Consider the following 24,410-nt stretch of genomic DNA (forward strand, 5'->3'; position numbering starts at 1 on the left):
AATATAAGCAAAAAGTGGTCAAAACGTGCTCAAAGTCGAAGAGTTGAAAGTGAAAACTCAGCCTTGTGGCGAAGTGATAAGAGCGTTTGCTCTGTCATGACATAGTGAAGAGTTGATCCTTTACGTTGTTGGTTCGAACCCCTCTACGTACGGTACAAGCAGACTGCTTCTTCGGATGAGACCGTAAAAACTGAGGTTACAATAAAAGAAAGGTGGTAAGTGCCGATTACAGGTCTAAATTTGCAGCACTCTATCGGCGATTGGTGACTTCTCAATCTGAGAGAAAAATATTTTCGATGAAACGTTAACACACTTTCCCCCTCCCCCCCAAAATAAAATATATAAAAAAAAATAAAGAAAGCTTTGGATAGAAAAGTTTAAGTCATTATGGACTTTTTATTGCATGTCGGTTGCCATTAATGTTTTTTTTAGTGAAAAATTCAGACACGAAACAGATCTATTAGCATCTGTGGTTGTATTGTGAGATGAAAAAAAAATTAAATCAACATTAGTCCTAAATAAAAAAAATATTGTTTCATGATGAAACGTCATATATATATATATATATATATATATATATATATATATATATATATATATATATATATATATATATATATATATATATCTCAAAATGTCATTATGAAGAAAATTCTTTTCATCAGGAATTTCTTATTAAAAATTTTCTTCATATGGTTTGGCAAAACAAGGGAGAAACTGTACCCATGCTTATTCCAACAGATGGTTGGAAGACTTGATCTCCAAAAAGTACATAGATATTGTCAATGGAAACACAATCATCTTTTTAATTTGAACTTTTGGGTACTTGTGTGTACAAGCGGAATGACAAAATATTTTGGAAATGACCAATGACAATGTAAGTGATTTCTTTCTTGTTTGTCCTGTAGCCTGGCGTAAAACAACTTTTTAATCAATGAAACTGAATATATAATCATTGCCTTTTTTTTGGCAATTAAGTGAAATTGAATCAGATTTACAAAGAACGACTCGACTTTTCAGGGGAATCCAAGGAGATAATATAGACTCTATGTTCATGGAAAAAGCAGATGGTATTGTCAAAAAACATTTCAGAGACTTGAGAAATTTCAGAGCATCATGGCTTGTAAAGGTTACTTGGGAGAACATGACTTTATATGGCGATAAAACAAAGGTACTAGTTATCGTTTAGATGTTCTTGTAAAGATTTACAAGTCAGTTTTAATTCCCTATCAGCAGCGCTTAAATTTCTTTTTCTTTATTAATATCTAACTCTCTCTCTCTCTCTCTCTTTCTCTTTCTCTTTAACGGAAGCTTATTAGTGTCAGGAATTTTTTTTTAAAGTTTGTAATTTCAACTTTAATCTTTAATCTTGAAAGCCAACTTTAAAGTTGGATTTTCCAACATTATTCTAAGCTGTTTCATCATTGTATAGCTTTTTTGTTATATTCAGATTCTTTGTAGCTGAACTCATGTTGCAATTTCAACATGTTCAAGGGAAAGTTACGATTTTAAGTATGAAATAATCATGAAAGAAAGAATGATTTCTTTATGTTCGATATACTGCAGAACTGATACATTAAGTTCCCTTGTATTTGTAGAATGTGAATAGCGTTTGAATAATCCTATAATATCAAGTACCAAAAAATGGTCTAATTCATTTCTTAAAGCTTATTCTTTCATCCAAAACAAAATACATGTAAATGTCCGATCTCTTAAATAAGTAAGGTTGAATCTTGTTATGTACGGACTTGCATGAAGTTATTCTCTATATATTTAAGATGGACGGAAAGTGTAGTAAAGATTTTTAATAAAAAATTGGAAGTTATACATATTTGTAGGGAAGGTAAAAAAAAAGAAATCTGACGTAGATAAAAAATGATAAATTTATTTCAATTCATATTATTTACATTACGTTTGTGACAATAATAATAAAAAAGAAAGAAAATGCTCGGAGAAAGAACTTAAAAAACTCAAAGAGTTGGAAAAGCTAAGATTCAAGCTGAAATAACCAAATATTAAGTTGGAATTACCAAGATTGAAGTCGGAAATACCAACTTTAAAGCTGGAAGTCGGAATTATCACCTTTAAAAATTATATGGCATTTATACGCTTTCGTACACACACACTCTCTCTCCTATTTAATGATCGAGATCTCTTAAAGTGAGTTTAATTTTTTCTTTAGAAAGTCACATTTCAGTGCTTCCTTATCACAGACGGTGAGAATACGTTTACAGTTATTAACTACGTTGATGTAGATTTAAAACCGATTGGGAATAGAAAAGTCTCCATTGGATATCGTTACAAAAAATTCTTTGCTAAAAACTCTTTCACCAACCGTAAAGGAGCTTTCCGGATGAGTGTGAACCCAGGAAATAGAGGTATTTTAAACCTGAAAGATCTTTAGAAAAAAAGCAACATTTCATTTACTATACTTATATACTTGTACATGTATATTAGTATTTTATTTTATTTTTAAGAGGCAGTCCACTGAAAATCAGGCAATGGGTGGCACATCGCATGTCATGGATTTTTATTATTTTTTGCATATAGACTTATTAAAGCAAGTGTTTACACATGATAACATCAAAAAATTTTTTAGTGCTCCTCTAATCCTATTTTCGGTAAGTGCTCAATTTTGAGTGCAAAAAGGTCAACATGGGGGTAAAAAAAAATTACTACGTTTTTATTTTGTTTTATATGTACCAGATACGCAAAACCTGGATGTGTCCATCAATATTATTTATACCATAGACTCTTATCTTTAATTTTAGTAATGAATAAGACTCCAATTTATATTTCTTTAGAAAAAAATTTGTGGTCCAAAATTGAGTTTAGCAAGTAACTCTTTGAATTCATTAGCCAATTTTCATTACGTTATAAAACCCAATACATTTCAATGACAGATTTTTTTTCTCATGTTATTATGAATACAAAGTACAAACTTTTGAGTCACTCAATAAAATCAGTGGGCACCCGTATATTGAGAGAAATAAAAGGAGTCAAATTTACCTATGTTTTACAATTTTTCACAATTAAACCGATCCCGACCGGAATTATATAAAGAAGGAAATACTATAATTGTAATGTTAGATTTGGCTCTTTTGTTGTAATATGGCCAAAAAATTACTTGATTTATTTTTTTACATGTCTTATTGGTGGCAGTTGTCTTTAGTTTTATAACTTTACACATTTTGAATTATTTTCAATCGGGATCGGTTTTTACTATAAAACTAGAAATATTCTGCATTTAATGTATCAGAAAAAAATATGCTTGTCTTTTATTTCTGTTCAGTTAGTCAACTGTTTTAGAATTATTTTATCCATAGATTCAAATGTTTATACAATGTATTTAAAATACTATTGTCTTTTACGTACATGAAGATTACAATCATGTATAACATCTGTTCGATATCTTGATACTCGGTATTAAAAAAACAAGTATTTGTACATGCATTATGCAACAACTGAGAGTAAACGGCTTATCTTTATTAAATATCTTATTTCCAACTAAAGTTTTTTTTTGATTCTCTCGTGAATTAAGAGTTCAATTCTATCATTGGCGAAAATATACTTGCACGTACCTAAATGCAGAAAATATTTAAATGTGCATAGTCTATAGTTATAAATATTTAAATGTGCATAGTTTATCCAAATTTTTTAAACCTGTCACCTATAAAAGCCGTTTCCCCTATATTTTCATCTTATAAAATTTAATTTTATATTAATACGAAAATAAGTTATTTCATATACAGTATCATTATTTAAGAGCCTATAAATCGCAAGCAAAAAGCCGGGACGGGGTGGATGGGTGGGGGTCGGGGGCAAGGCGGCATATTAAAAAAAACTTTCATTAATGGGAAAACATTTTAGAATTGGCCAACATGGTCACATTTTTTAGCTTTATATTGAATGTGAGTATGTGATTGTTTCAATCACCAAATTTAACCCCCCAAAAAACCCCAAACAAATACAATACAAAACAAAAAATACGCCCACGAAATCTTCCGTTTTAGTGGCAAATTGAAGTGGGGAGTTCAACAGTAATTTTCCTCAATAATATTTTTTAAATCTTATTTTTCACTTTTTTAATAAAATATTTTTAATCGTACCGCGGATCGTTTACTTTGGTTTGACTGTATAGATAAATATAATCAAGTGTTTTGTTTTGTTTTTTTTGTTTTTTGTTTTTTGTTTTCTTTTGTGTGTGTGTGTGTGTGTGTGTGTGTGTGTGTGTGTGTGTAAAATATCATGAAATAAACATATCAACTCCGTTGGCTTGAATTAAATGTTGCGTAAATCTAAAATATTCATCTTTCCTTGATAATCAGAAGAAAATAAAATCTCTTCACATCCCAATTTTATAAGAAATATTCAATATAAACAATTAATTACTCGTATTTGTACGCATAGCCTAGTAAATCAGTTTAAAAAATTAGTTCTCGGACATGTACAAAATTACTTTTCAAAAGGGACTTCTAGCTGAGACGTCGCCCGTGAAAAAAATACATTTTATATAAAAATATATGATTATTTAACATGTAGGATAATGCACTCTGAAAAGTAATTGAACAGAAAAAGAGAAATTATTTATTTTTAATCGTTTTATTTGCACTTTTATGCGAAGAATTTACAAACATCTTTAGAAAACTTGTAACTATTTAATTGTGACGCAATATTAGTCAGGTATATGACGTCACTGATACATCAATGGAAACGTGGATTCAACCTGAATAATACTGCCAATCTTAATCTAAATATTACGTTTGGAGGCGAAAATGAATTCTATTTTGAAAATAAAGTAGTAATTTTTTGTTAAATAATTTTATTTTGTGTATATATTCTAAATATTTCACTAGGATTTCGATAGTAAGGTGTTTAGCAGGTTTACCGATGCCACGGGAGATAACTCTTACATCGCAAAATTTCATAAAAACGTCTATATATTTTGACAGAAAACTACTATCAAAAGTGTTTTGCCCACCAATTCTATTTTTGAAACTGAAAAACGAAATATTTCTAAATTTAGTTCAGCATGAATTATAGTCCTGTTAAATAAGTATTGGAAACTAGATGAGATCTCGTTGCGAGCAACGAGTAGATCTAGGTCTTCCGTTGATTTTCTTGATAAGATGAGATATGATTTTGACTGAGATATTCGTTAATAGAGAATGATATTAAGTTTTCCTCATTAAATTTAAATTTTCTGATGAATATCACGATATCTTGAAATCTTTTGTCCAATCTAGGTTCTTAAAATATTCCCCATTTTCGAGATCATAAAGCATCACAGAAATAGAATTTTGGCCCCTTGTGACCCCTTATTACGTAACATATGATAAAAAATTTGTAATATATTGTTGCAAATCGTTAAGATGGATATCTTTGCTTCTGTAATGTATCACAAAATATTGATCATTAAAGAGTTAAAAATTGAAGACTTTTGGCCCCTCTCAGCCCCTAATTTAAGGGGTCAGTCCCTTTTTCTTGATATCAAATGAAAGGTCTTGTGAATTCAAAGACTTTTTGTTCGACACCCATTCAGAGATTTCTTTTCGTTGTGGAGATATGCTAAATATGAATATTTAGGGGCCACTCCTACAAGTCCTTAATGGGGTCGTTTTACAAAAATTCAAAGTATGCATATTGTTTAAAACATTATTCTGACCATCTTTTCTTCAAAATTGCTTATCAAAATTTGTCCCCTTTTCGAGATATGAAGCGTCAAATATTGAGCATTCTGGCCCCTTGTGACCCCTAATTACGTAACATATGATCACAATTTTAAATATATTGTTGCAAATCGTTAATATGAACATTTTTGCTTCTGTAATGCATCACAAAATATTGATCATTAAAGAGTTAAAGATGAAAGACTTCTGGCCCCTCTCAGCCCCTAATTTGAGGGGTCAGCCCAGTTTTCTTGATATCAAAAGAAAGGTCTTGTGATTTCAAAGACTTTTTGTTCAACACCTGTTCAGAGATTTCTATTCGTTTTGGAGATATCCTAAATGGAAATATTTAGGGGCCACCCCTACAAATCCTTAAGGGGGCCGATTTACAAAAATTCAAAGTATGCATATTGTTTAGAACATTATTCTGACCATCTTTTGTTCAATATTGCTTATTAAAATATTCCCCCTTTTTGAGATATAAAGCGTCAAAGATTTGACACTCTGGCCCCTTGTGACCCCTAATTACGTAACATATGATCAAAACCATATCATATATTGTTGCATATTGTTAAGATGAATACTTTTGCCTCAGTAATGTATAACAAAATATTGATCATTAGAGAGTTATAGATAAAAGACTTTTGGCCCCTCTGAGCCCCTAATTTGAGGGGTCAGCCCTATTTTTTTGACATCAAATGAAAGGTCTTGTGATGTTGCACATTTTTTCTTCAATATGCTTTAACAAATTATGAACAGGTGTGAAGATATGAAACAAAACGTGTCAAATTTTGTGAGATATTTCTGAGACATTTTTTCGGGCCCTACCGAGCGCCGGCGCCTTTTGCCCTAGAAAGATTTGGAGACCCAATTACAATTCGCCAAACCTTCCTCTATTTTCACTGAAAATCTTAAGTCGATATCTTAAGTCGTTTCGGAGGAGTTTCCTGGACAAGCCGACCCTCTAAAAATCAGAAAATCGTCCATATCTCACGACCGGAAGTGAGATAATCGAAAAGCAAAAAAACCTATCAAGATCAATTGAATATCTTTCAGATCGGAAAGTTTGATATAAATCGGACGAGCCATCTCTGAGAAATCGCTTGCACAAAATCGGTTGGAAGAAAAATAATAATAACTAGAGCAAAGCTCGTTGCAAAGCAACGAGTAGGTCTTCCGTCCGGTTTTGACCGGAAGTGCCGGAAGTAACGTCAACAAAAGGAAGCAATGAGCTTAGTAGTCTCCAGTGACTTTATAATTTCAATTTTGCATCAAAACCTTCAAAATAAATTTTTTTGGCTACTTCCGGTTTGATCGGAAGTGACGTCGACGGAAGGAAAATTAAGTATTTTGCTTCCAGTAACATATGTTACCTAAAAACATATCAAAAATGGCCAAAATATGCTTTTTTTGACTACTTCCTGTTTAACCGGAAGTGACGTTTTTTGACGACTTTCGACAATTTGGGCTTCATATCCAGCTTTCATCAAAGCAGAAAGACCAGAAAAAACTCAAACTAAACCATTTTTTTCTATTTCTTTTGATTAAAGAGAGAAAGTAAAATTTTTCGTCAACTTCCGGTATAAACCGGAAGTACTTCTAATCGATGCTTTTTGTTGACGATTGTGAATGTAAACATAAGTTCTGTTTGCCTTTATTCAAGACGGTTAAATTTTTCAAAAAATCTTGAAATTAAACATCACTTCCTGTGTCAACCGGAAGTGACGGATGCGAAATTGAAAGACGTAATACATATCTTAAAGAGATGTTTTACCATCCCAGAAAATTTTGTGATTCAGTCTTGAGTGGTTTAAAAGAAAATGCGTGGACAAAATGACGATTTTAAAAATGAAAATCGGACAAAAAATGCGACCGGAAGTGATTTTTTAAAAAATGAAAAAAAGGTCTGGAGATATTACAAAAATGCATCATTCCTGAAAAAATCTTTGAAATCGGTTCAGTAGTTTCCGAGATATCTCGTGTACTATGAAAAGGGAAAAATAATAATAATAGGAAACATAAGAAAAACAGTAAGGTCTTCCGAAGGAAGTCGGAAGACCTTAATAATAATAGGGAAAAAGAAACCGAACGAAAACAATAAGGTCTTCCGTTGGAGACGGAAGACCTTAATTACAGTTCGTTGTTTCTGACCTAAATTCAATGGTTTATATAGGGGAATTCAAGAACACGAAACAAAAGGATATTTTACTAAATAAGCAATTTTAAAACAAATCTTCGATTACATTATTCCATTTGGACTACATTGATATTGTTTTCAATAAAATTTCAAATATTCGTCACATTCGATGTGCCGCCTATTAATACAACCCTGCCTGGTTTTTCGGCGGACTACCTCTTAATATTTTGTGAAAAGAAATGAAATGTGAATTTCAAATTAAGTTTTTATTGAAATTAATCGGCAACCTGGTAACTAACGTAGATGTTTCACTATAATAGCTAATGTATGATTTTAAAATGATTCCTATCGCAGGAGAACGTGGTTTCTGGATTTACAAAATGACAGAAAGTGTGCATTCAAAGCGAGAAGAACAAGAATGTTTCGTATGGTATGACAATAATGTCGTGAGTCAGATACGACAGAAATTATCTCTCACTTTAAATAACATCGAATGTCCCTGTGACCCACGTCTTCTGAAGTTTGATCCACGATACACAATCAATAGGTTCGACAGCTCAAACAGAATGTTGTGTTACGCTTCACTGACACTCGACATGAACTTGGTAAGACTCTGGTTAAACTATAGGTTCTCCACAAAGAAATGTATGGATAACTGTGCTAAGTAGTTTCATATCCTTCTGTTTGAAGGTATTCTGAAATTTAATTGAAGTCTTATTGTTTATATTTAGGAATGTTGCTACAATATGTATGCTGATACGAAACATTTAGGGCCCTTAGATCAATCAAAACCTTTAGCAGGGACGGTTCTGCAGTACAACCCCTTTTTTGAAACATACAAGTACAACAATTTTGATCTAAAACCAAGGAATCAGTGTTGCAAATCAGGCCACTGTAATTGGTATTACGAAGTCCGTCCAATTCCTCGTTGCTACCTAAGGTCACCTTTTCAACCTGGTAATCTTATTTTTCATTTTTTTAAATAATATGGTAATAAAATTTTTTCTTTATGTAGGATAGTTTACAATATTGTACTGACTCAACTAAATTGTTAACGATTCCTGTGATTTACTTCTAAGTTCTAGCTACTGCACACATAATTATTTTAAAACATTTGATTAACATTGTTAGAGGATACTTTATTATTTTAAATCAAAATTTAAATTTAAGATGAACTTTCAGTATAGGAGGTGTGATCAAAGAGTTCGCGAACTAATTGAATAAAAGAAATAATATTAGGTTACAGAGTTTATTTTCATTTAAATGCGCATCCGGTTTGGCATTTTTCTGTTCATCAAAATCGCCCGCGTGAAGCAGTGGTTAGAGCGTCTGCTCTACAGTCGCAAGGTAAGGAGTTGATCATTACGTCCCGAGTTCGAATCCCACCGTGGGACGTGGGGGACCTTATAACAACCCATAAGTGAGAAATGGCAAAATGTCATTAATAGGAGGATGTATAAATAAGGGGATCCTTTCCCAGAACGAACATAATTACTATCACAACCCGAATCCCCTATCATGTGAAAGTCGTTTATTCAGTTTTTTTTTTTACACCTTCTTTTTGTCATATCTGATTTGTGAAATCTAAACTAAACGATACTCTATAGATTTAATATTTAAATCATTGTAAAGATATTCAAAACAGGCACCTGACATTTCTTTTTTTAAAAATAAAAAATACATCCCCTTAGAATAATAAACAAGGTATACATCGGGTGCCATCTTGAATTTTTGTAGTCGGTCACATCCACTTGTATTTTCATTTGAAACTCCGTACAATAAATTCTCTGCAAACATATTCTTTCTGTTGCCAGTCTTTAAAGATCTAAACTTATGGTCAGTTTAACTAGAAGGGCACATCACACTTGCATATATTAAAAATCTCTCGTCAAACTCGATCTACTGCTTCAACCATCCGAGAAATGACTAATATTTTTATCAAAAGAAAAATAAGTAACATCACTGGGATATTGAACGTGTGAATTTGCGATCTTACATAACATATTACTTTACAAAATTTCAATCTCGACAATTTTTCCACTATTTTACCGGATAACCCTCGCACAGTGCATACACTTTTTGCAATGTACTTTATTTTACATATTCTCTCTTCTTTTTAAAATTACTTCGTTTTTCTCTCGTATAAATAAATTTATACAGGAATTAACTTTGGAGATCCACACATAACTACACTTGATGGCAAAGACTACACATTTAACGGGTATGGTGAATACACAATGATGAAAATAAATACCAGCACAAACACCTTTGATCTTCAGGCTCGAACAGAGCTCGCTACATCAGAAAATGGGACATCTATTAATGCCACAATATTTAGTGCATTTGTGGCCCGAGATCATACAGGTTCAAAAATACAAGTCGAAATGTCTCGTGACAAAAAGGGTAAGCATATGTAATGTATGATCAAAATGTAAAAAAAAATTGATAATAATGAAAACACTTGTTTCAAATTAATTTTGCATTTCTAATTTGTATACTCATAATATGAAAATTGAATGGTTAAAACATGTTTAAAACTTAACAGTATTTATTTGCTTTTTCATAGTCGTAATATTAAAATGATGAAAAAAAAAAACAACTACAAAAACACGTTTTAAATTTTGATGCCTTAATTTGCTTTTTAGAAATAATTTTCAAGAAGAAGAAGAGTCTCTTGCTTTATTTTTTCAGATATGATAATTCGAGGCAACGGGATGGACCTGACAACAAAATTAAGAAATTCTAGCTATGTTTTTCGAACACCAAACATATCTATTCTAATGGAAAATCGAACACTTTCGGCAACATTTCTCAAACCTTGTAAGTTTTATGCTTTATCATATGATGTTCCTTTTTTGTCTTTCTTAATTATCGCAGTCTATCGAAAGCATTATGTACAAATGTATTTCCGAAATGTTTCAGTTATAACGATAAAAATAAGTCTCGGAAAACGTTTTCTGATTTGTGAGACGCTGGTCAACGACAAGCACAAGGGACTTACGATAGGCCTGATGGGGAACTTTGATGGAAACAAGACAAATGACTTCATTCTTCCGAATGGAACAGTGCTAAAAGAAGATGATATGAACACTGAAAGAAATATTTACTACAGATTTGGACAACTTTGTAAGCTATTTTTATTCAAATCGAATTAATTTTAATATTTTTTTTGTTCTGAATATTGATATCTTATGTTTTATTTACTCCAAGGGTCTGTTAACGAGCAGTCTTTATTTCAATATGAGGATGGATTTACATACAAAAATTTTACTCATCCCGAGTTTGTACCACTTTTCACTGATGAGGTCGATGAAAACCGATTGAAGGAAGCAAAACAAAAATGTGGATCAGACCCTTCTCAAGCCTGTATATCAGATTACCTTGCAACAGGGGACATTGGTTTAGCAGAAACCTCTGGTAAAAAGGACAAGAATTCGAAATCAGATGTCGAAGTCATAGGTATGACAATTAATAGACGAGTCTTATATCACAACTCCCATGATTTTTATTTTGAGTGAAAAATACCCTAATCCAGCTTTGATAGTTATACGACACTTTTGTAAAAAGTGTTTCTTTTTTCATTGCAGAAAATGAAACACCACAGATATCGGGAAACACAACAATAAATGTGGAAGTCGACAAAGAAGTAGAATTAACATTTAATGCTTCCGACGATGGTAAAATGAAACCAACATATAAACTTTTAAAACAACCAGACAATTTCAGTTTTGACGATGAAACAGGAATAGCAAGATGGATACCCCTCATTAATGTCTCTGAAATCAGGTAAAATGTCAGACAACATCGAATACTTGACTTAAAAATGCACCTTGGCTTAAGTAGCTGATTATTCTTCCTACTGTAATTAAGGTCTTCCGTTTCCAACGGAAGACCTTCTACTGATTCTGTTGGTAAAGATTATTATTCTTTTTTTCTTCTGCTTCCTAGACCGCAACTTTGAGGCCTCATATCTCACTCATTTCTCAATGGATTTCGCACAAATTTTCAGAGCTACTAGTAGTTACTAAACTCTATCAGAATGCTGTCAAAAATTTCAAAAAGTCACTTCCGGTTTTGAGTTATTTCCCTTTAAACAAAAATTTATAGGCTTTTGTTTCCAGACAAAGGCTCAGAGACGGCTACAGCTGGAGCAGAAATTCTACTGATTTTAGATAACAGAAGGATTGAAGTTGTGCACATCGGTTTTTGTTTTTCGATTTCTCTATTCAAAATGGCGCTATATAGGGGTCAAAAATTAGAATGCTTAAAAGAACCAAAAATTACTCATATTTTGCTTTTTATCTTCTAAACTAAAAATATTTTATTAAAATATATAGAACACTAGAGCAAAGCTCGTTGCAAAGCAACGAGAAGGTCTTCCGTCCTGTTTTGACTGGAAGTGACGTCAGCAAAAAGAAAGCAATGGGCTTAGTCGTCTCCAGTCACTTTATAATTTCAATTTTGCATCAAAACCTTAAATAATAAGCTATTTTTGGCTACTTCCGGTTTGACCGGAAGTGATGTCGATGGACAGAAAATTAAGTTTTGTGCTTCTTGTGATATATGTTACCCAAAAACTTGTCAAGAACAGCAAAAATATGCATTTTCTGACTACTTCCGGTTTGACCGGAAGTAACGTCGCCGGACGCATTTTGACGACTTCATTAGATTAGGCTTGACATTTTGAACAACATTGCTTCTTGGGTGTATAACAAATTCTCAATACTTTTTGAGATATCTGGAAAAAACTTTTGGCCCCTCTAGTTCCCTTAATTTAGGGGTCAGCCCTTTTTTCGAGATATCATTCAAAAGATCTTGTAATTCTGCACAAATTTTGTTCTATATGTTTTAACAAAATATTTTTAGTTTAGAAGATAAAAAGCAAAATATGTGTAAATTTTCGCTCTTTTAGGCGTTCTAATTTTTGAACCCTATATAGCACCATCTTGAATAGAGAAATCGAAAAACAAAAACCACGATGCACAACTTCAATCCTTCTATTATCTAAAATCAGTAGAATTTTTGCTCCAGCTTTAGCCGTCTCTGAGCCTTTGTCTGGAAACGAAAGCCTATAAATTTTCGTTTAAAGGGAAATAACTCAAAACCGGAAGTGACTTTTTGAAATTTTAGATAATATTCCGATAGAGTTTAGTAACGTCTATCAACTCTGAAAATTTGAGCAAAATCCATCGAGAAATGAGTGAAATATGAGGCCTCAAAGTTGGCGTCTAGGAAAAGGAAAAAAAAAAGAATAATAAGATTAATCATCAGAATCAGTAGAAGGTCTTCCGTTGGAAACGGAAGACCTTAATAATTTGTGCAGAATTAGAAGATCTTTCAAATGATATGTCGGAAAAAGGGCTGACCCCTAAATTAAGGGATCTAGAGGGGCCAAAAGTTTTTTCCAGATATCTCAAAAAGTATTGAGAATTTGTTATATCAAAGATGCATAGTTGTTGAAAATGTCAAGCTTAATCTAATGGAGTCGTCAAAAGACGTCCAGCGTCGTAATTTCTGGCCAAACCGGAAGTAGTCGGAAAACGAGTATTTTTGTCGTTTTTGACAAGTTTTTGGGTAACATATGTCTCTGGGAGCATAAAAATTAATTTTCCGTTCGTCGTTGTCACTTCCGGTCAAACCGGAAGTAGCAAAAAAATGGCTTATTTTTGCATTAATTAACATAGCTTTAGAGGATTCAAAGCATTTTTGGGTGTTATTTCTTATTTTTGTTAAAAATGAAAGCTACTTACGGTCAAACAGGACGGAAGACCTACTCGTTGCTTTGCAACGAGCTTTGCTCTAGTTCATTGCTATTTCTGTTTGAGTATACATGTGTAAGTTTTTCCTCGATTAGTTTTCGAGACATATCCAAAATAAGAAAATCTTATCCTTAGTACTTTTTAAAAAGTCACTTAATTTTACCTATCTATGAAGAAAAAAGGATATATATACATTTATGAAAATAGTAAAAATGCAGGTTTATGCTAAAATTTATGAAAATAGTAAAAATACAGGTTTATTTTTACTTTTTATGTTATTTTCGTTTCTCAGTTTTTCGTCGTCCATGTATCTTATACAATACCTTCTCCTTAAGGACAAAAGTCTAATTAATGCTCTTTCCATCTTCTCTCTTTTATTAAAGCATTATTGCAGTAGATGACATGGGGGCACAGTCTCCTTCATTGGACATCTCTATTATCTTGTGCTCTGGATGTGGTGACCATGGAGTTTGTAATTATGACAATGCCATAGCTACTGAAAATGACCGATTTTACCGGGCAGTCTGCAGTTGCCACATTGGATATTCCGGTAATTTCAAATGTGTTTGACTTTTCTTTTGTCTTAATTTGCTATTTAAAAGCCAAAAAAAAACTCTTGTTTTAATTAACTCTTCATTAAAATCTTAATACTCAATTGCTTAAACAGAACATCGAACAGTTTCTTACTGGAAAGTTTCTTTTGCATAGTATCGTTGCAAAATACATTCTTACCCAACACTATCAGGTTACTAAGAAACTATTTTATTTGATCTTGTGATATAGGAGAAAACTGTGAGAAAGATACAGATGCCTGCCTGGAATTTCCCTGCCCTCTGGATAGAAACTGTACTGATCTGACCCCGGAAGAAGAGGTCAGACTTGGTCGTGAATACAACTGCACTGAATGTCCATCTGGTTATAAAGACAATGACAATAAATGTCAAGGTACATATTTATATTTCTTATATTAAATCAAGACAATTGTGCAACTGTTTGAAAGTATCGATTATAGATGAATTAATTTGTACTTTTTAATACATATTTATACAGGTACTAGTATATATGTCAAAGATTTAGGATTAATCATTTTTATCGAAAATAAAAAAAAAAACGAATTTATTTATCTGCTAAAGAACATTTTAATGCTAAATGAATGTTTGAAGATGTTGACGAATGTGCATCGGCTGAACTTAATAAATGTGATGAGACCAAAGAAACATGTCTGAATAGAGATGGAGATTACATATGTAACTGTAAAAATGGATATAGGAAACAGGACAAAGAATGTGAGGGTATGTTGATGTACGAAATAAAGAGATAATTACTGAGTATTTTTAAAAAAAAAAAAAGATGGCTATTTTTGGAAATAATTAATCGTTATAGAGTTTTGATTCTGCTTTATATTCTTAATATATTAAGAAGAACTCTGAATTTAACAGAAATGAATGAAATCCCTTTTGCAAAGTATAACTCGAATAATTGTTGCACTTTTGAGCTGTACATTATATTAAATGTAATAGAAACTCCATTTTCTCATTGTTTATATATCATAGTACGTAAACGGTGTTTTGAAAAAAATTTAATGCAAGTATAATTCTACTCTTTTAATATAAATATGATAAAGAACTATACGCTACATGTACGCACGCTAACATTTGATTCTCGCCTACATTTTTGAACTCATTTAATTCAATATTTATGGAATTTGGCCCTAAATCTTTGCTTAGGGTATGTCATTCGTCAAATTTGTTAAATCAAGGATTTTTTGAGAAGTATATTTTGGATAAATAATTATATAGAGTGACTCAAAATCGCAGAGAAAATAGGGGGTCAGTGTTCATTATTTCTGACCTAAAGTACAATGAAGTTGACCTTTTTGCACTTAAATTTTAACTCTTTGGTTAATTACCTTAACCGTTATCATATTTTGTCAAATGTAACCATGGCAATAAATATGATTTTATTTATGTAAAATATTTTGAATAATAATATATTTTATTATTGATCAAATCTTGCAAATTAATGCGCGTAAATTATTGTGTGACCTTTTTGCACTAAAAAGTAACATATTTGTGGATATTAAAAAACTAAATTGGTAATAAAACATTTTCTTAAATCAAGCTTTTTACGACTTAAGTGCTAATCAGTCACTAGTATCAAGTACTTTAAAAAACGAAAGAAAAAGTTGGGGTCACTGATGTTAATATTTAAATATTGGTCAAAATATGTGATTTTCCGGCAAAAAATGGTGTAAATTTTATCTTGACTTATTTGACATATCTTCATTTTTTGGAAAAAGTTTGTTGAAGAATGTGTAAAACTTGTTTTAAAAATATACATTAAGACCTATATTAAATATTCCTAGCAATATCATAACGGAAAATATTCTCCGAGTAAAAGCATGTGAGGCTAAAGTTCCAAGATATTAAATTTGATTAATGTGCAGATTTAGAGAACTATCCGCTAAATATCCTTCCACCACAAGAAATAGTCCCTCTTGGTTCTTTGTAGCTTTTTGAGCAGTTTTTTCGTTGAATGACAAAACATTAACATTGTTGAAATTAAATATGTTATAAAAATTGAATTTCAATAAATAGTTTTGAAGTAAAAGGTTCTGCGTGAACTTTTCTAAAAAGCTGACGAGTGACATACCTTAATACAAAGTACAGTTCAATGGGTATTTTTTTTCGTTTTTAGCGCTAATTTATATGTACGTTATCCCTAATCCCAGCTCTTGAAATAAAGGGAGTAAACTTGTAAATCGCCTTGAATTCGGTAAAAATAAGCATTTTTGTAGTTTTTTTTGTCCATAAACGTGTTCTCCCGTACAACCCCCCCCTCCCCCGTGAAACACAAAAAGGCTTTGGTATGAATTTGTGAAACGGCAGTACATATTACGTGTAAAATGGAATTTTTGTTTCAAGGGGGATATTCTAAAAATATTTTCCGTTTTCCGTTTGTTTTCTAAAGTTTTTTTTTTCAAAATTATAGAGTTATTACTTTCTGTTATCTAAAACAAGTACTGTTTTATGAAAATCCATATAAATATCTATGAAGTCATTCAAATCAGTCAAATATGTTAAATTTTGAAAATTGAGGTAGGCGGGAGAACAATACTATTGTTCGCAGTGTTTTCCTCTTTTGTGTTTGATTTTCTTTGCTATTCCTATTTGCTATGAACATTTCAGATATTGATGAATGTTTAGAAGGACAGTCTGGATGTGATCATATATGTACAAACACTCCAGGATCTTTTCGTTGTACCTGTTACATGGGGTTTACGCTAAATAAGGACAATTCCACTTGCAATAAGATAGGTAACATTTTTTTCTGGACAAAAATATTTTAAATATAGATAATTAAATTAGAAGAACAATTTTTAAAACGTCCTTCTGTATATTAAGTTGACTGAAAATATTTAGCCTCATTGGATAAAATATTTCGCATGGAAATTTTTCCACATTTTTTTAGATGATGAAATCTGTAAAAGTTCTGAGATGCAATGTGAATACGCTTGTAGTAATATAGATGGAATCAGCCAATGTATCTGTCCCGCTGGTTATAGGTTAACAAGTAACGACAAAAACTGCACAGGTATATAAACTTTATCTTGTCTTTTTTAACACGTGACGTGAAATATATATTTAAAGAAATTATATATACATAATTATATTCTCAAGCAAATTAAAAAGAAGAAGATAGAAACACTACTACACCATGCATGAGAGTTTTCCCAATTGATGGCATCCTTTTTCTTTAATTTTGCAAAGCTGTTTCTTTTTTTCAGATATTGACGAATGTGCACTTAAAACTTCTCCATGTGAACAAGATTGCGTTAACATCAATGGATCATTTAAATGTGCATGCCGTCCGGGATTCAAGTTAAGGGCCGATAAAACGTCTTGTTCAAGTAATATTCATAAACACAGACACACACACCCTCACCCCCTCCCTCTCACACACACCCTCACACACACAAGTAAATTTAAAAATACCATTTTTTCATAGTCGTGACATGGGAGCCATTTTTCTAGATGTTTATTTGTCACCGTGGGTCACGTGTGTACAAGGAAATGCATTTTGCCACTATAATGAAAAGAATCAATTTTATATTAACTATTCAGGTTATTTCAATGGTTAACAATGATAAGGCATTGAAATTTACTTATCTATTAATTTAACATATGATATATTATTATCAATAACGATAGTTGATTTAATTAACGCTGTCTTTTTTCAAATAATGACAGTAACTTACAATATACACTCACATGGTTTTTCGCACAAAACAAGGTTACATTTTTCTTGCAATAAAAGTTAAAATTATCGAGCTTCAGAACAAGACATAACCCTTATATTATAAAATTTTTCATTATAAAGGTGCAAATTCTCTAAAATCATTATCTTAAGTTTTAAAACTCGATGTTTTAAAAGGGAATTGTTTATAAATTGTATGATGTGACATGTGTATGATTCTATACCATAGGTATTCACAAATTATTTTATCGAGCTTTCTTTGATATTATTAGTTGAAATGTTCAAACTAACTTCTTACAGATGAGTATTTTTCTAAATACTTTGCATATTTTCCGTACTTGACTTGGTTTTGTCGAAATGTAGTGCCGAAAAATGACAAAACTGCGTAAAGAAACCATGCCAAAGGATAGGATAATAAAGTATTGTTCATCTTTCAACATAGTAAATTGTTATCATTGAAAAGAAAATTATTTTACATTTATGATCTAAAACTTTGAAATTTTGCGTTGGAAGGTATCTTTCATGATCCTAGATTTCAGAAAGTTAACCTGACAAAATTCCATCTTTTAACAAGGAAAGCTGTCGAACAGATGAGAAATACTTCTATCATTTTGCGCCTTAGTGTCATATTAATTAACAGAAAATACAGAAGTTACAGGAACTGCACTGTTTCTGTATTTAGGCAATGCAAAGGTATGGTTTAAAATGAATGGATATAAAGACGGCTGCACTTGACGAAAAACCATGAAAACACCATTTGAGAACTGTCTTCATCTATCATCCAAGAACATACAAAAATCCTACAAATTACAAATTATTATGTGTGAGTTATTTCTAAAGTAATGGAATAAGATCAAAACCAAGTAATAGATCATTTTTAAAATATATTTTGTTGTTGCTTTTCACAATTTTGCATTATAACAATTTGACCTTAATTTGTGCGAAAAACCATGTGACCTTAATTTGTGCGAAAAACCATGTGAGTTTAAAATGTGCGTTGAGCTGTATACTACTAATCACAAATTCACTTCTTTCAAAATGAAGAACAGGGGGAAAACATGTATGGATTTACCGAAGAGAGAGAGAGAGAGAGAGGTCTAACACTTGTCTTAACACTTCATAAGAATATTAATTTCAAACTGCTTTATTAAAAGGATGCGAGCTACCATATTACGGTGTCAACTGCTCACAAGAGTGTAATTGTGGTCCAGGTGTAGACAGGTGTGATCCAGGTCTTGGTTGTATTTGTAAAGATGGATGGACAGGGAAAAACTGCAGTGTTGATATTGATGAATGTCATCAAGATCCAACCATATGTGGAATTAATAAATTGTGTAAAAACATAGAAGGTTCTTTCAAATGTCTTTGTGAACATGGATTACAGGTCTTTGAAGATAATTGTAAAGGTTGGTTCTGATCAATGGCTTCCATTTCAATAAGGACAAGATAGTCTAAGATCCCTTTTTGGCTCCCCATTTGGGGGGTCTTTTAGAATGATGCCCCACCCATTCTCAATATAAGGGCTCAAATAATGTCGCCTCATTTTCATTTAGAAGAAATACCACTGATGTAATTTTTAAATCAACATTATAAATAGTCATGTAACAATGAATAAGAATTCATATAATTATCGATCTGAAAGGGTATTTAAGGAGTTCCAAATTCACATATAGTAGCCTATTTGAAATGTACGTTACTGTCGCCGAGGCAAATATTATGCTGAATCCCCTCTGTGTAATATATAGTTTTGATTCTCAAGTAAAAATTTTCTGATAAGTTAAACCTTGTATAATATATATTTCTTTTCATAACAATAAATACAATTTCTTTGTGATAATAAATAATTTTTATTGTGCAATGTCCCTGTCGCTTAATTTTATTTCAACCACATTACAAACAAACACAAAGATTATACACCTGATAGTTTTGTTCTCCTTTATTTATTGATGGGCTAAATTTGAAATTTCAAAGGATTAATTACTCCTACTTAGATAATGTAACATGAAATTGAACAATTTGAGCAACTTTTATAAATATGTTTACGGAATGAAAGACATTTTCAATCGTAGAGATAAGAAAGAAATGTACGTTACCTATATTCTTCCATTAAGAATATATATTAAGTAGAAAATATGAGTCGACTCTGAATAAGCAACCGCTTGTATCCTGTAAACTGGCAAAGACGTTTTGCTTAACACAATTGAAAATTATTTTTTACATGAAAAGTGATCATTTGAAATGTACGTTACTAAATATACCTTACCATGAAATTCGATTAAGTGAATCTCGCACGAATTTTCATGTATTCTCATACTTTCACACACTCGTATGTACACAAAGGAAAGTTTCAAAGGTTGGAGGTCGGCTAAATCCCAAAATTAATGAAAAGAAACGTTTCTGCTGAGGAAAAAAATATATTAAGGTCAATTATATGTAATATAATTTTGATACGTGGTATATATTTCTGAATACGAAACCTGTATGATGCATTTCTTATGATATGCAAGTTCAAATAGTATCAATATATTGCGTGTCTAACGTACGCTTGTGGAAGATAATTGATTTTATATTTGAAATGTACGTTACGTATGGTAACGTACATTTTGCGTATTTCTATAACTGACATTTTTTTTTATTTAGTCAATGAATTGCGCTTACACGAGCGAAACAAAATTATTGTTACAATCCATTTGACAACTGACCACATAAATCCATCTAAATGCACCCCCAATCCTCGTAAATGTGGTAGACTGTTACCACATGCTAGAAAATTTATTTCTAAGTGTCTTAAATTCATCTTTGGCAACCATCTGCAGTTTGTTTACTTTTCGTCAATATTAATTAATTTAATTTAATTGTTGTTGATAATTTAAAACAAGGTACTAGTATGCATAGGCTTATAATTGGGGGAAAAAAAACAAAAACAAAACAAAACAAAACAAAAAAAAAAAAAAAAAAGAAAAAGAAACAAAACAAATAAACCCAGAACACAAGACGGTCACGTACATTTCAAATACTGAAAGGCACACAATACTCAGTTTTGTTTGAATCATTGCATTTTGGGTTATATTTTTCCAGATCTGCTGAAAAGCACGTATGTTTGTGTTTTGACAAACGATGTTGCAACATACTAAATGAAATTGTTAACAAGACTGTCGATGGATATATTCGGAATAGATTTATGTTAAGTTTCAATTGCCAAACACGAGCATTTGTTAGATCATAGCAAAATACGTTTGACTTATTTTTTTTGTCTGTACCCTTGCACCCAGGTAGAAGTAACTAGACTACGACCGGTGTCAATTTCAGCGAAATAGCACAAAAGAATGGTAATGAACTGAGGTAGAGGGGACTCCCCAATAATATGTGAAATGAACGTTACCGAAGTGACGTGGCATTCATGTACATGTAGTTGATAACAAATAACCTCGTTTGTTACATTATGATTTCTTATATTACTGCGTTAAAACGCTTCATTGAAATGATTTTTATGTCAATAATTGCTTTTTTTCAATATTTTCTTATTACTAAATCACATATTATTACAAGCTTGAAATGTACGTTACCTACTCATATTCTGAGGCAATCGTGTCTTTATAGTGGTGATTGTGACATATAACACAATGTGATTACATAGAGAATCTTTTTTGGAATAAACTGAAACAAAACGATGAATTTTTAGATGAATTTTAAGCTTTTTATTAAATAGAAATATATCTTGAAATGTACGTTATATTTACGTAGTTTTCTAAATCGGCATGGATATATGTTAAAAAAGACAGTAACTACAAAATAGAATTTTACTACATGTACATTAAGTTCTAGTATCTATAGAAAATGACAAGATTCCAAACTGATCGCTCTAAACAAAACAGAGAGAAGAATTTAAAGCACATATTTAAAAAAATGTATTTATACATCTGGATCAAAAAGTAACCTTTGTTTTTGAAAGGAAAAATCAAACGCACGTTCGTATGCCGAGAAAATATGTTGCTGACAGAGTTGGTAGGATGTGCTGGTGTTAAGATGAGATATTCCAATTGTGATTTTAATGACTACATTTTTTTGACATATCTTTTTGGACATTGAAGAAAGAGTAACGTACATTTCAAGCTACATTTCTGAATAAAATCACCCTCTACTTTACCGTCTTGTCATTATTCCATGTATTAAAATTTGATGAAAAAAAATCTGGAAACAAAATCTTCACATACTTTCTTTCAAAGGCAATTGATAGAAAAATTGTTATCTTGAACTTCATTTTTTAAAAAATCAGAGAGGCATTTGTGCCCTTATATTGAGAATGGATGTGCCACAGTTTATATGTAAAAAGCCGTTGTCATTACTGCAACAAAGAAGCTTAACCATCTACCAAATTTATATATTTCATACACTAGTACCGAACACATTTTATGTACTGTAAGAAAATCTTCGAAAGGCAAGGTTGTACTGTTTGTTTTCCGAAGAGAAAAGTATCTCAAATATGATCAATAATTGAGAAAGTTTGGGAAAATGTTCTTATGCACCCCTCTTGTGAATTTTATGTTAGCTTTGAATCAAAATAAGTGCTGTTTTTAAACAAGCATTATTTTAAGTTCTTTTAAAAAAACTATCACAATTTTAACAGTGTCCTGAGTTTTTACATCAATTACACGGACAGAATCGGCCGCTACCATACCTTGTCCTTTGTTTCAAAAGAAAATAATCCTAGTGAACATACCTTTCTATAGATTTCTATAACATATTGAATTTTAAACCAAATTTAATATTATAATGTCTATATTAAGCATGGAGAACATACAATTGAATTTTATGTTAATTTCCTTTAAGACATTGATGAGTGCCTGGACGCATTACTGAATGACTGTCCACAAGACACAACAGACTGCTCTAACACATTCGGAAACTACACCTGTGAGTGTAAGAAGGGGTTTCAGAAGAAAAATAATGTTTGTGAAGGTTTGTGATTTTCTAGTTTTGTTGGGCACATTAAATTCTAAATCCTGAATTTAAATATCGAAGCTTCGATCTATCTCTTTCCCTTTCTTGAAATAAGCCTGTTTTAAAATATTAAAGATAAATCCCGACTAAAAAATGTTGAATACCCAGTCTCTCTCGGAATATCAAGACAAAAATGAAGAAAAATGAATAGAATAACATTGTTTGAGTTTCTGTACAATAATACGTTTTATTAACAGATATTGACGAGTGTTCGACAAGTCTTCACGGATGTTCACAGGTCTGTGTAAACGTATTAGGTGGCTACAACTGTGCCTGTTTTTATGGTTTTACATTAAAGGAAGATCGAATGACCTGTGAAATAGGTAGTATTTTTCCTCTTGTATACATGAATCAAAAGGGCTAGAACTTCATATAAACATATGTGTTCAACCTTTTTTATTATAAAGAAATTTTATGCGGGAAAAAGGAAATAATGTTAGAAGAGATTTTAAAAAATTGTTCTTAAATAAAACAATCATATTTTCTTTGCAAAGCGAAAGGATACTTGGATTTCATATGTTTAACTTTTCTTGGGTTTTACTCATTATTATGCATATTCATACAGAGAACATGTCGTGCTGATAATAAATTAATAAGGCATTTACTCCGATAATTGGAAAAATAATTATTTTCATTGGTTACATAAAAATGCCCGAATTTATTTTTTCCTATTTATAATTTGATTTGAAAAGCAGACTTTTCTTTTAAATTTTCACAATAAGAAAAGGACTCTTGTACCTCCTTCCCGGAATTAAACTGTACTTATGGTTGCAAACGAGATGCAGTTGATAAAACCAAAGGGATTTGTTTTTGTGAAAGTGGATATGAACTTGACAAAGACAACAGAACATGCATAGGTAACTTCCACATATTTATTATTTGTAAAGAAAAATTTTAAAGTTCATTAAAGTTTCAGAAATAACAAATGGTAGCCGAAAACGATTTGGCTCAAGTACATTATAAGACGAAAATAGTTCCATTTTTTTTCTGGTAAGAATATATATTTTTGCATATTCATTTATATTCATAAATGTACAAAACAAGATAACTTGGAATATTTTGCATATGAATTAAATATTAATATTAATGAATACGTATTTAGGGCCATTGTTGGTGAATTAGTTATACCAATCAATTGCATTCTTTATTGCGTTCTATATTGTCAACCAATTATTATATCAAATGGATCATAAATGTACAAAACAAGATATGTATCTTGCATATGAATTAATTTAAGAGATCATCTGTTCATAAAAATGCTACTATGTCTGCTTAACAGGTCGACAGGTAGACAGGTCGACAGGTTAACAGGTCGAAAAGTTGACAGGTCGATGGGTTGACAGGTCGACAGGTAGACATGTTTATTTAAATATGTAATTCTGTTGACCTGTCAACATGTCGTCATAGGTTTGGATTGTCAAATGGAGATGTATACATCTAACTGTTATCAGACATTGCATCTAAGAGGACAGCAAAATTCAACATGTGTAACATTTTAAGAAAGTAGGAAACATTTAAGCATACTATAATGCCATTGACTTAAAGACAGAGCGTACTTATTGCTGTACGTTAAATATCTAGTTTAGT

The 24,410-nt window shown here is 31.5% G+C and overlaps 1 protein-coding gene across 1 annotated transcript in view; it reads left to right on the plus strand.

Annotated features, from left to right (window-relative positions):
- The window catches only part of LOC134263292 (uncharacterized), a 63,900-nt gene that overhangs the window by 14,500 nt on the left and 24,990 nt on the right, over positions 1-24,410 (plus strand). Inside the window, exons 13-31 of the mRNA XM_062745622.1 lie at positions 1,021-1,171; positions 2,183-2,378; positions 8,161-8,411; positions 8,538-8,763; positions 9,967-10,209; positions 10,498-10,626; positions 10,729-10,932; positions 11,017-11,265; positions 11,394-11,592; positions 13,949-14,115; positions 14,349-14,510; positions 14,729-14,857; positions 16,754-16,882; positions 17,037-17,159; positions 17,353-17,475; positions 18,977-19,228; positions 22,653-22,781; positions 23,021-23,146; positions 23,546-23,680. Coding sequence (XP_062601606.1) covers positions 1,021-1,171; positions 2,183-2,378; positions 8,161-8,411; positions 8,538-8,763; positions 9,967-10,209; positions 10,498-10,626; positions 10,729-10,932; positions 11,017-11,265; positions 11,394-11,592; positions 13,949-14,115; positions 14,349-14,510; positions 14,729-14,857; positions 16,754-16,882; positions 17,037-17,159; positions 17,353-17,475; positions 18,977-19,228; positions 22,653-22,781; positions 23,021-23,146; positions 23,546-23,680 — 3,323 coding nt within the window. The remainder of the gene's footprint in view (positions 1-1,020; positions 1,172-2,182; positions 2,379-8,160; positions 8,412-8,537; positions 8,764-9,966; positions 10,210-10,497; positions 10,627-10,728; positions 10,933-11,016; positions 11,266-11,393; positions 11,593-13,948; positions 14,116-14,348; positions 14,511-14,728; positions 14,858-16,753; positions 16,883-17,036; positions 17,160-17,352; positions 17,476-18,976; positions 19,229-22,652; positions 22,782-23,020; positions 23,147-23,545; positions 23,681-24,410) is intronic.

The sequence above is a fragment of the Saccostrea cucullata genome, unplaced genomic scaffold (genome assembly GCF_032062105.1).
Source record: "Saccostrea cucullata isolate Sc308-1 unplaced genomic scaffold, CSIRO_AGI_Scuc_v1 ctg867, whole genome shotgun sequence".
Classification (NCBI taxonomy): Eukaryota; Metazoa; Mollusca; class Bivalvia; order Ostreida; family Ostreidae; genus Saccostrea; species Saccostrea cuccullata.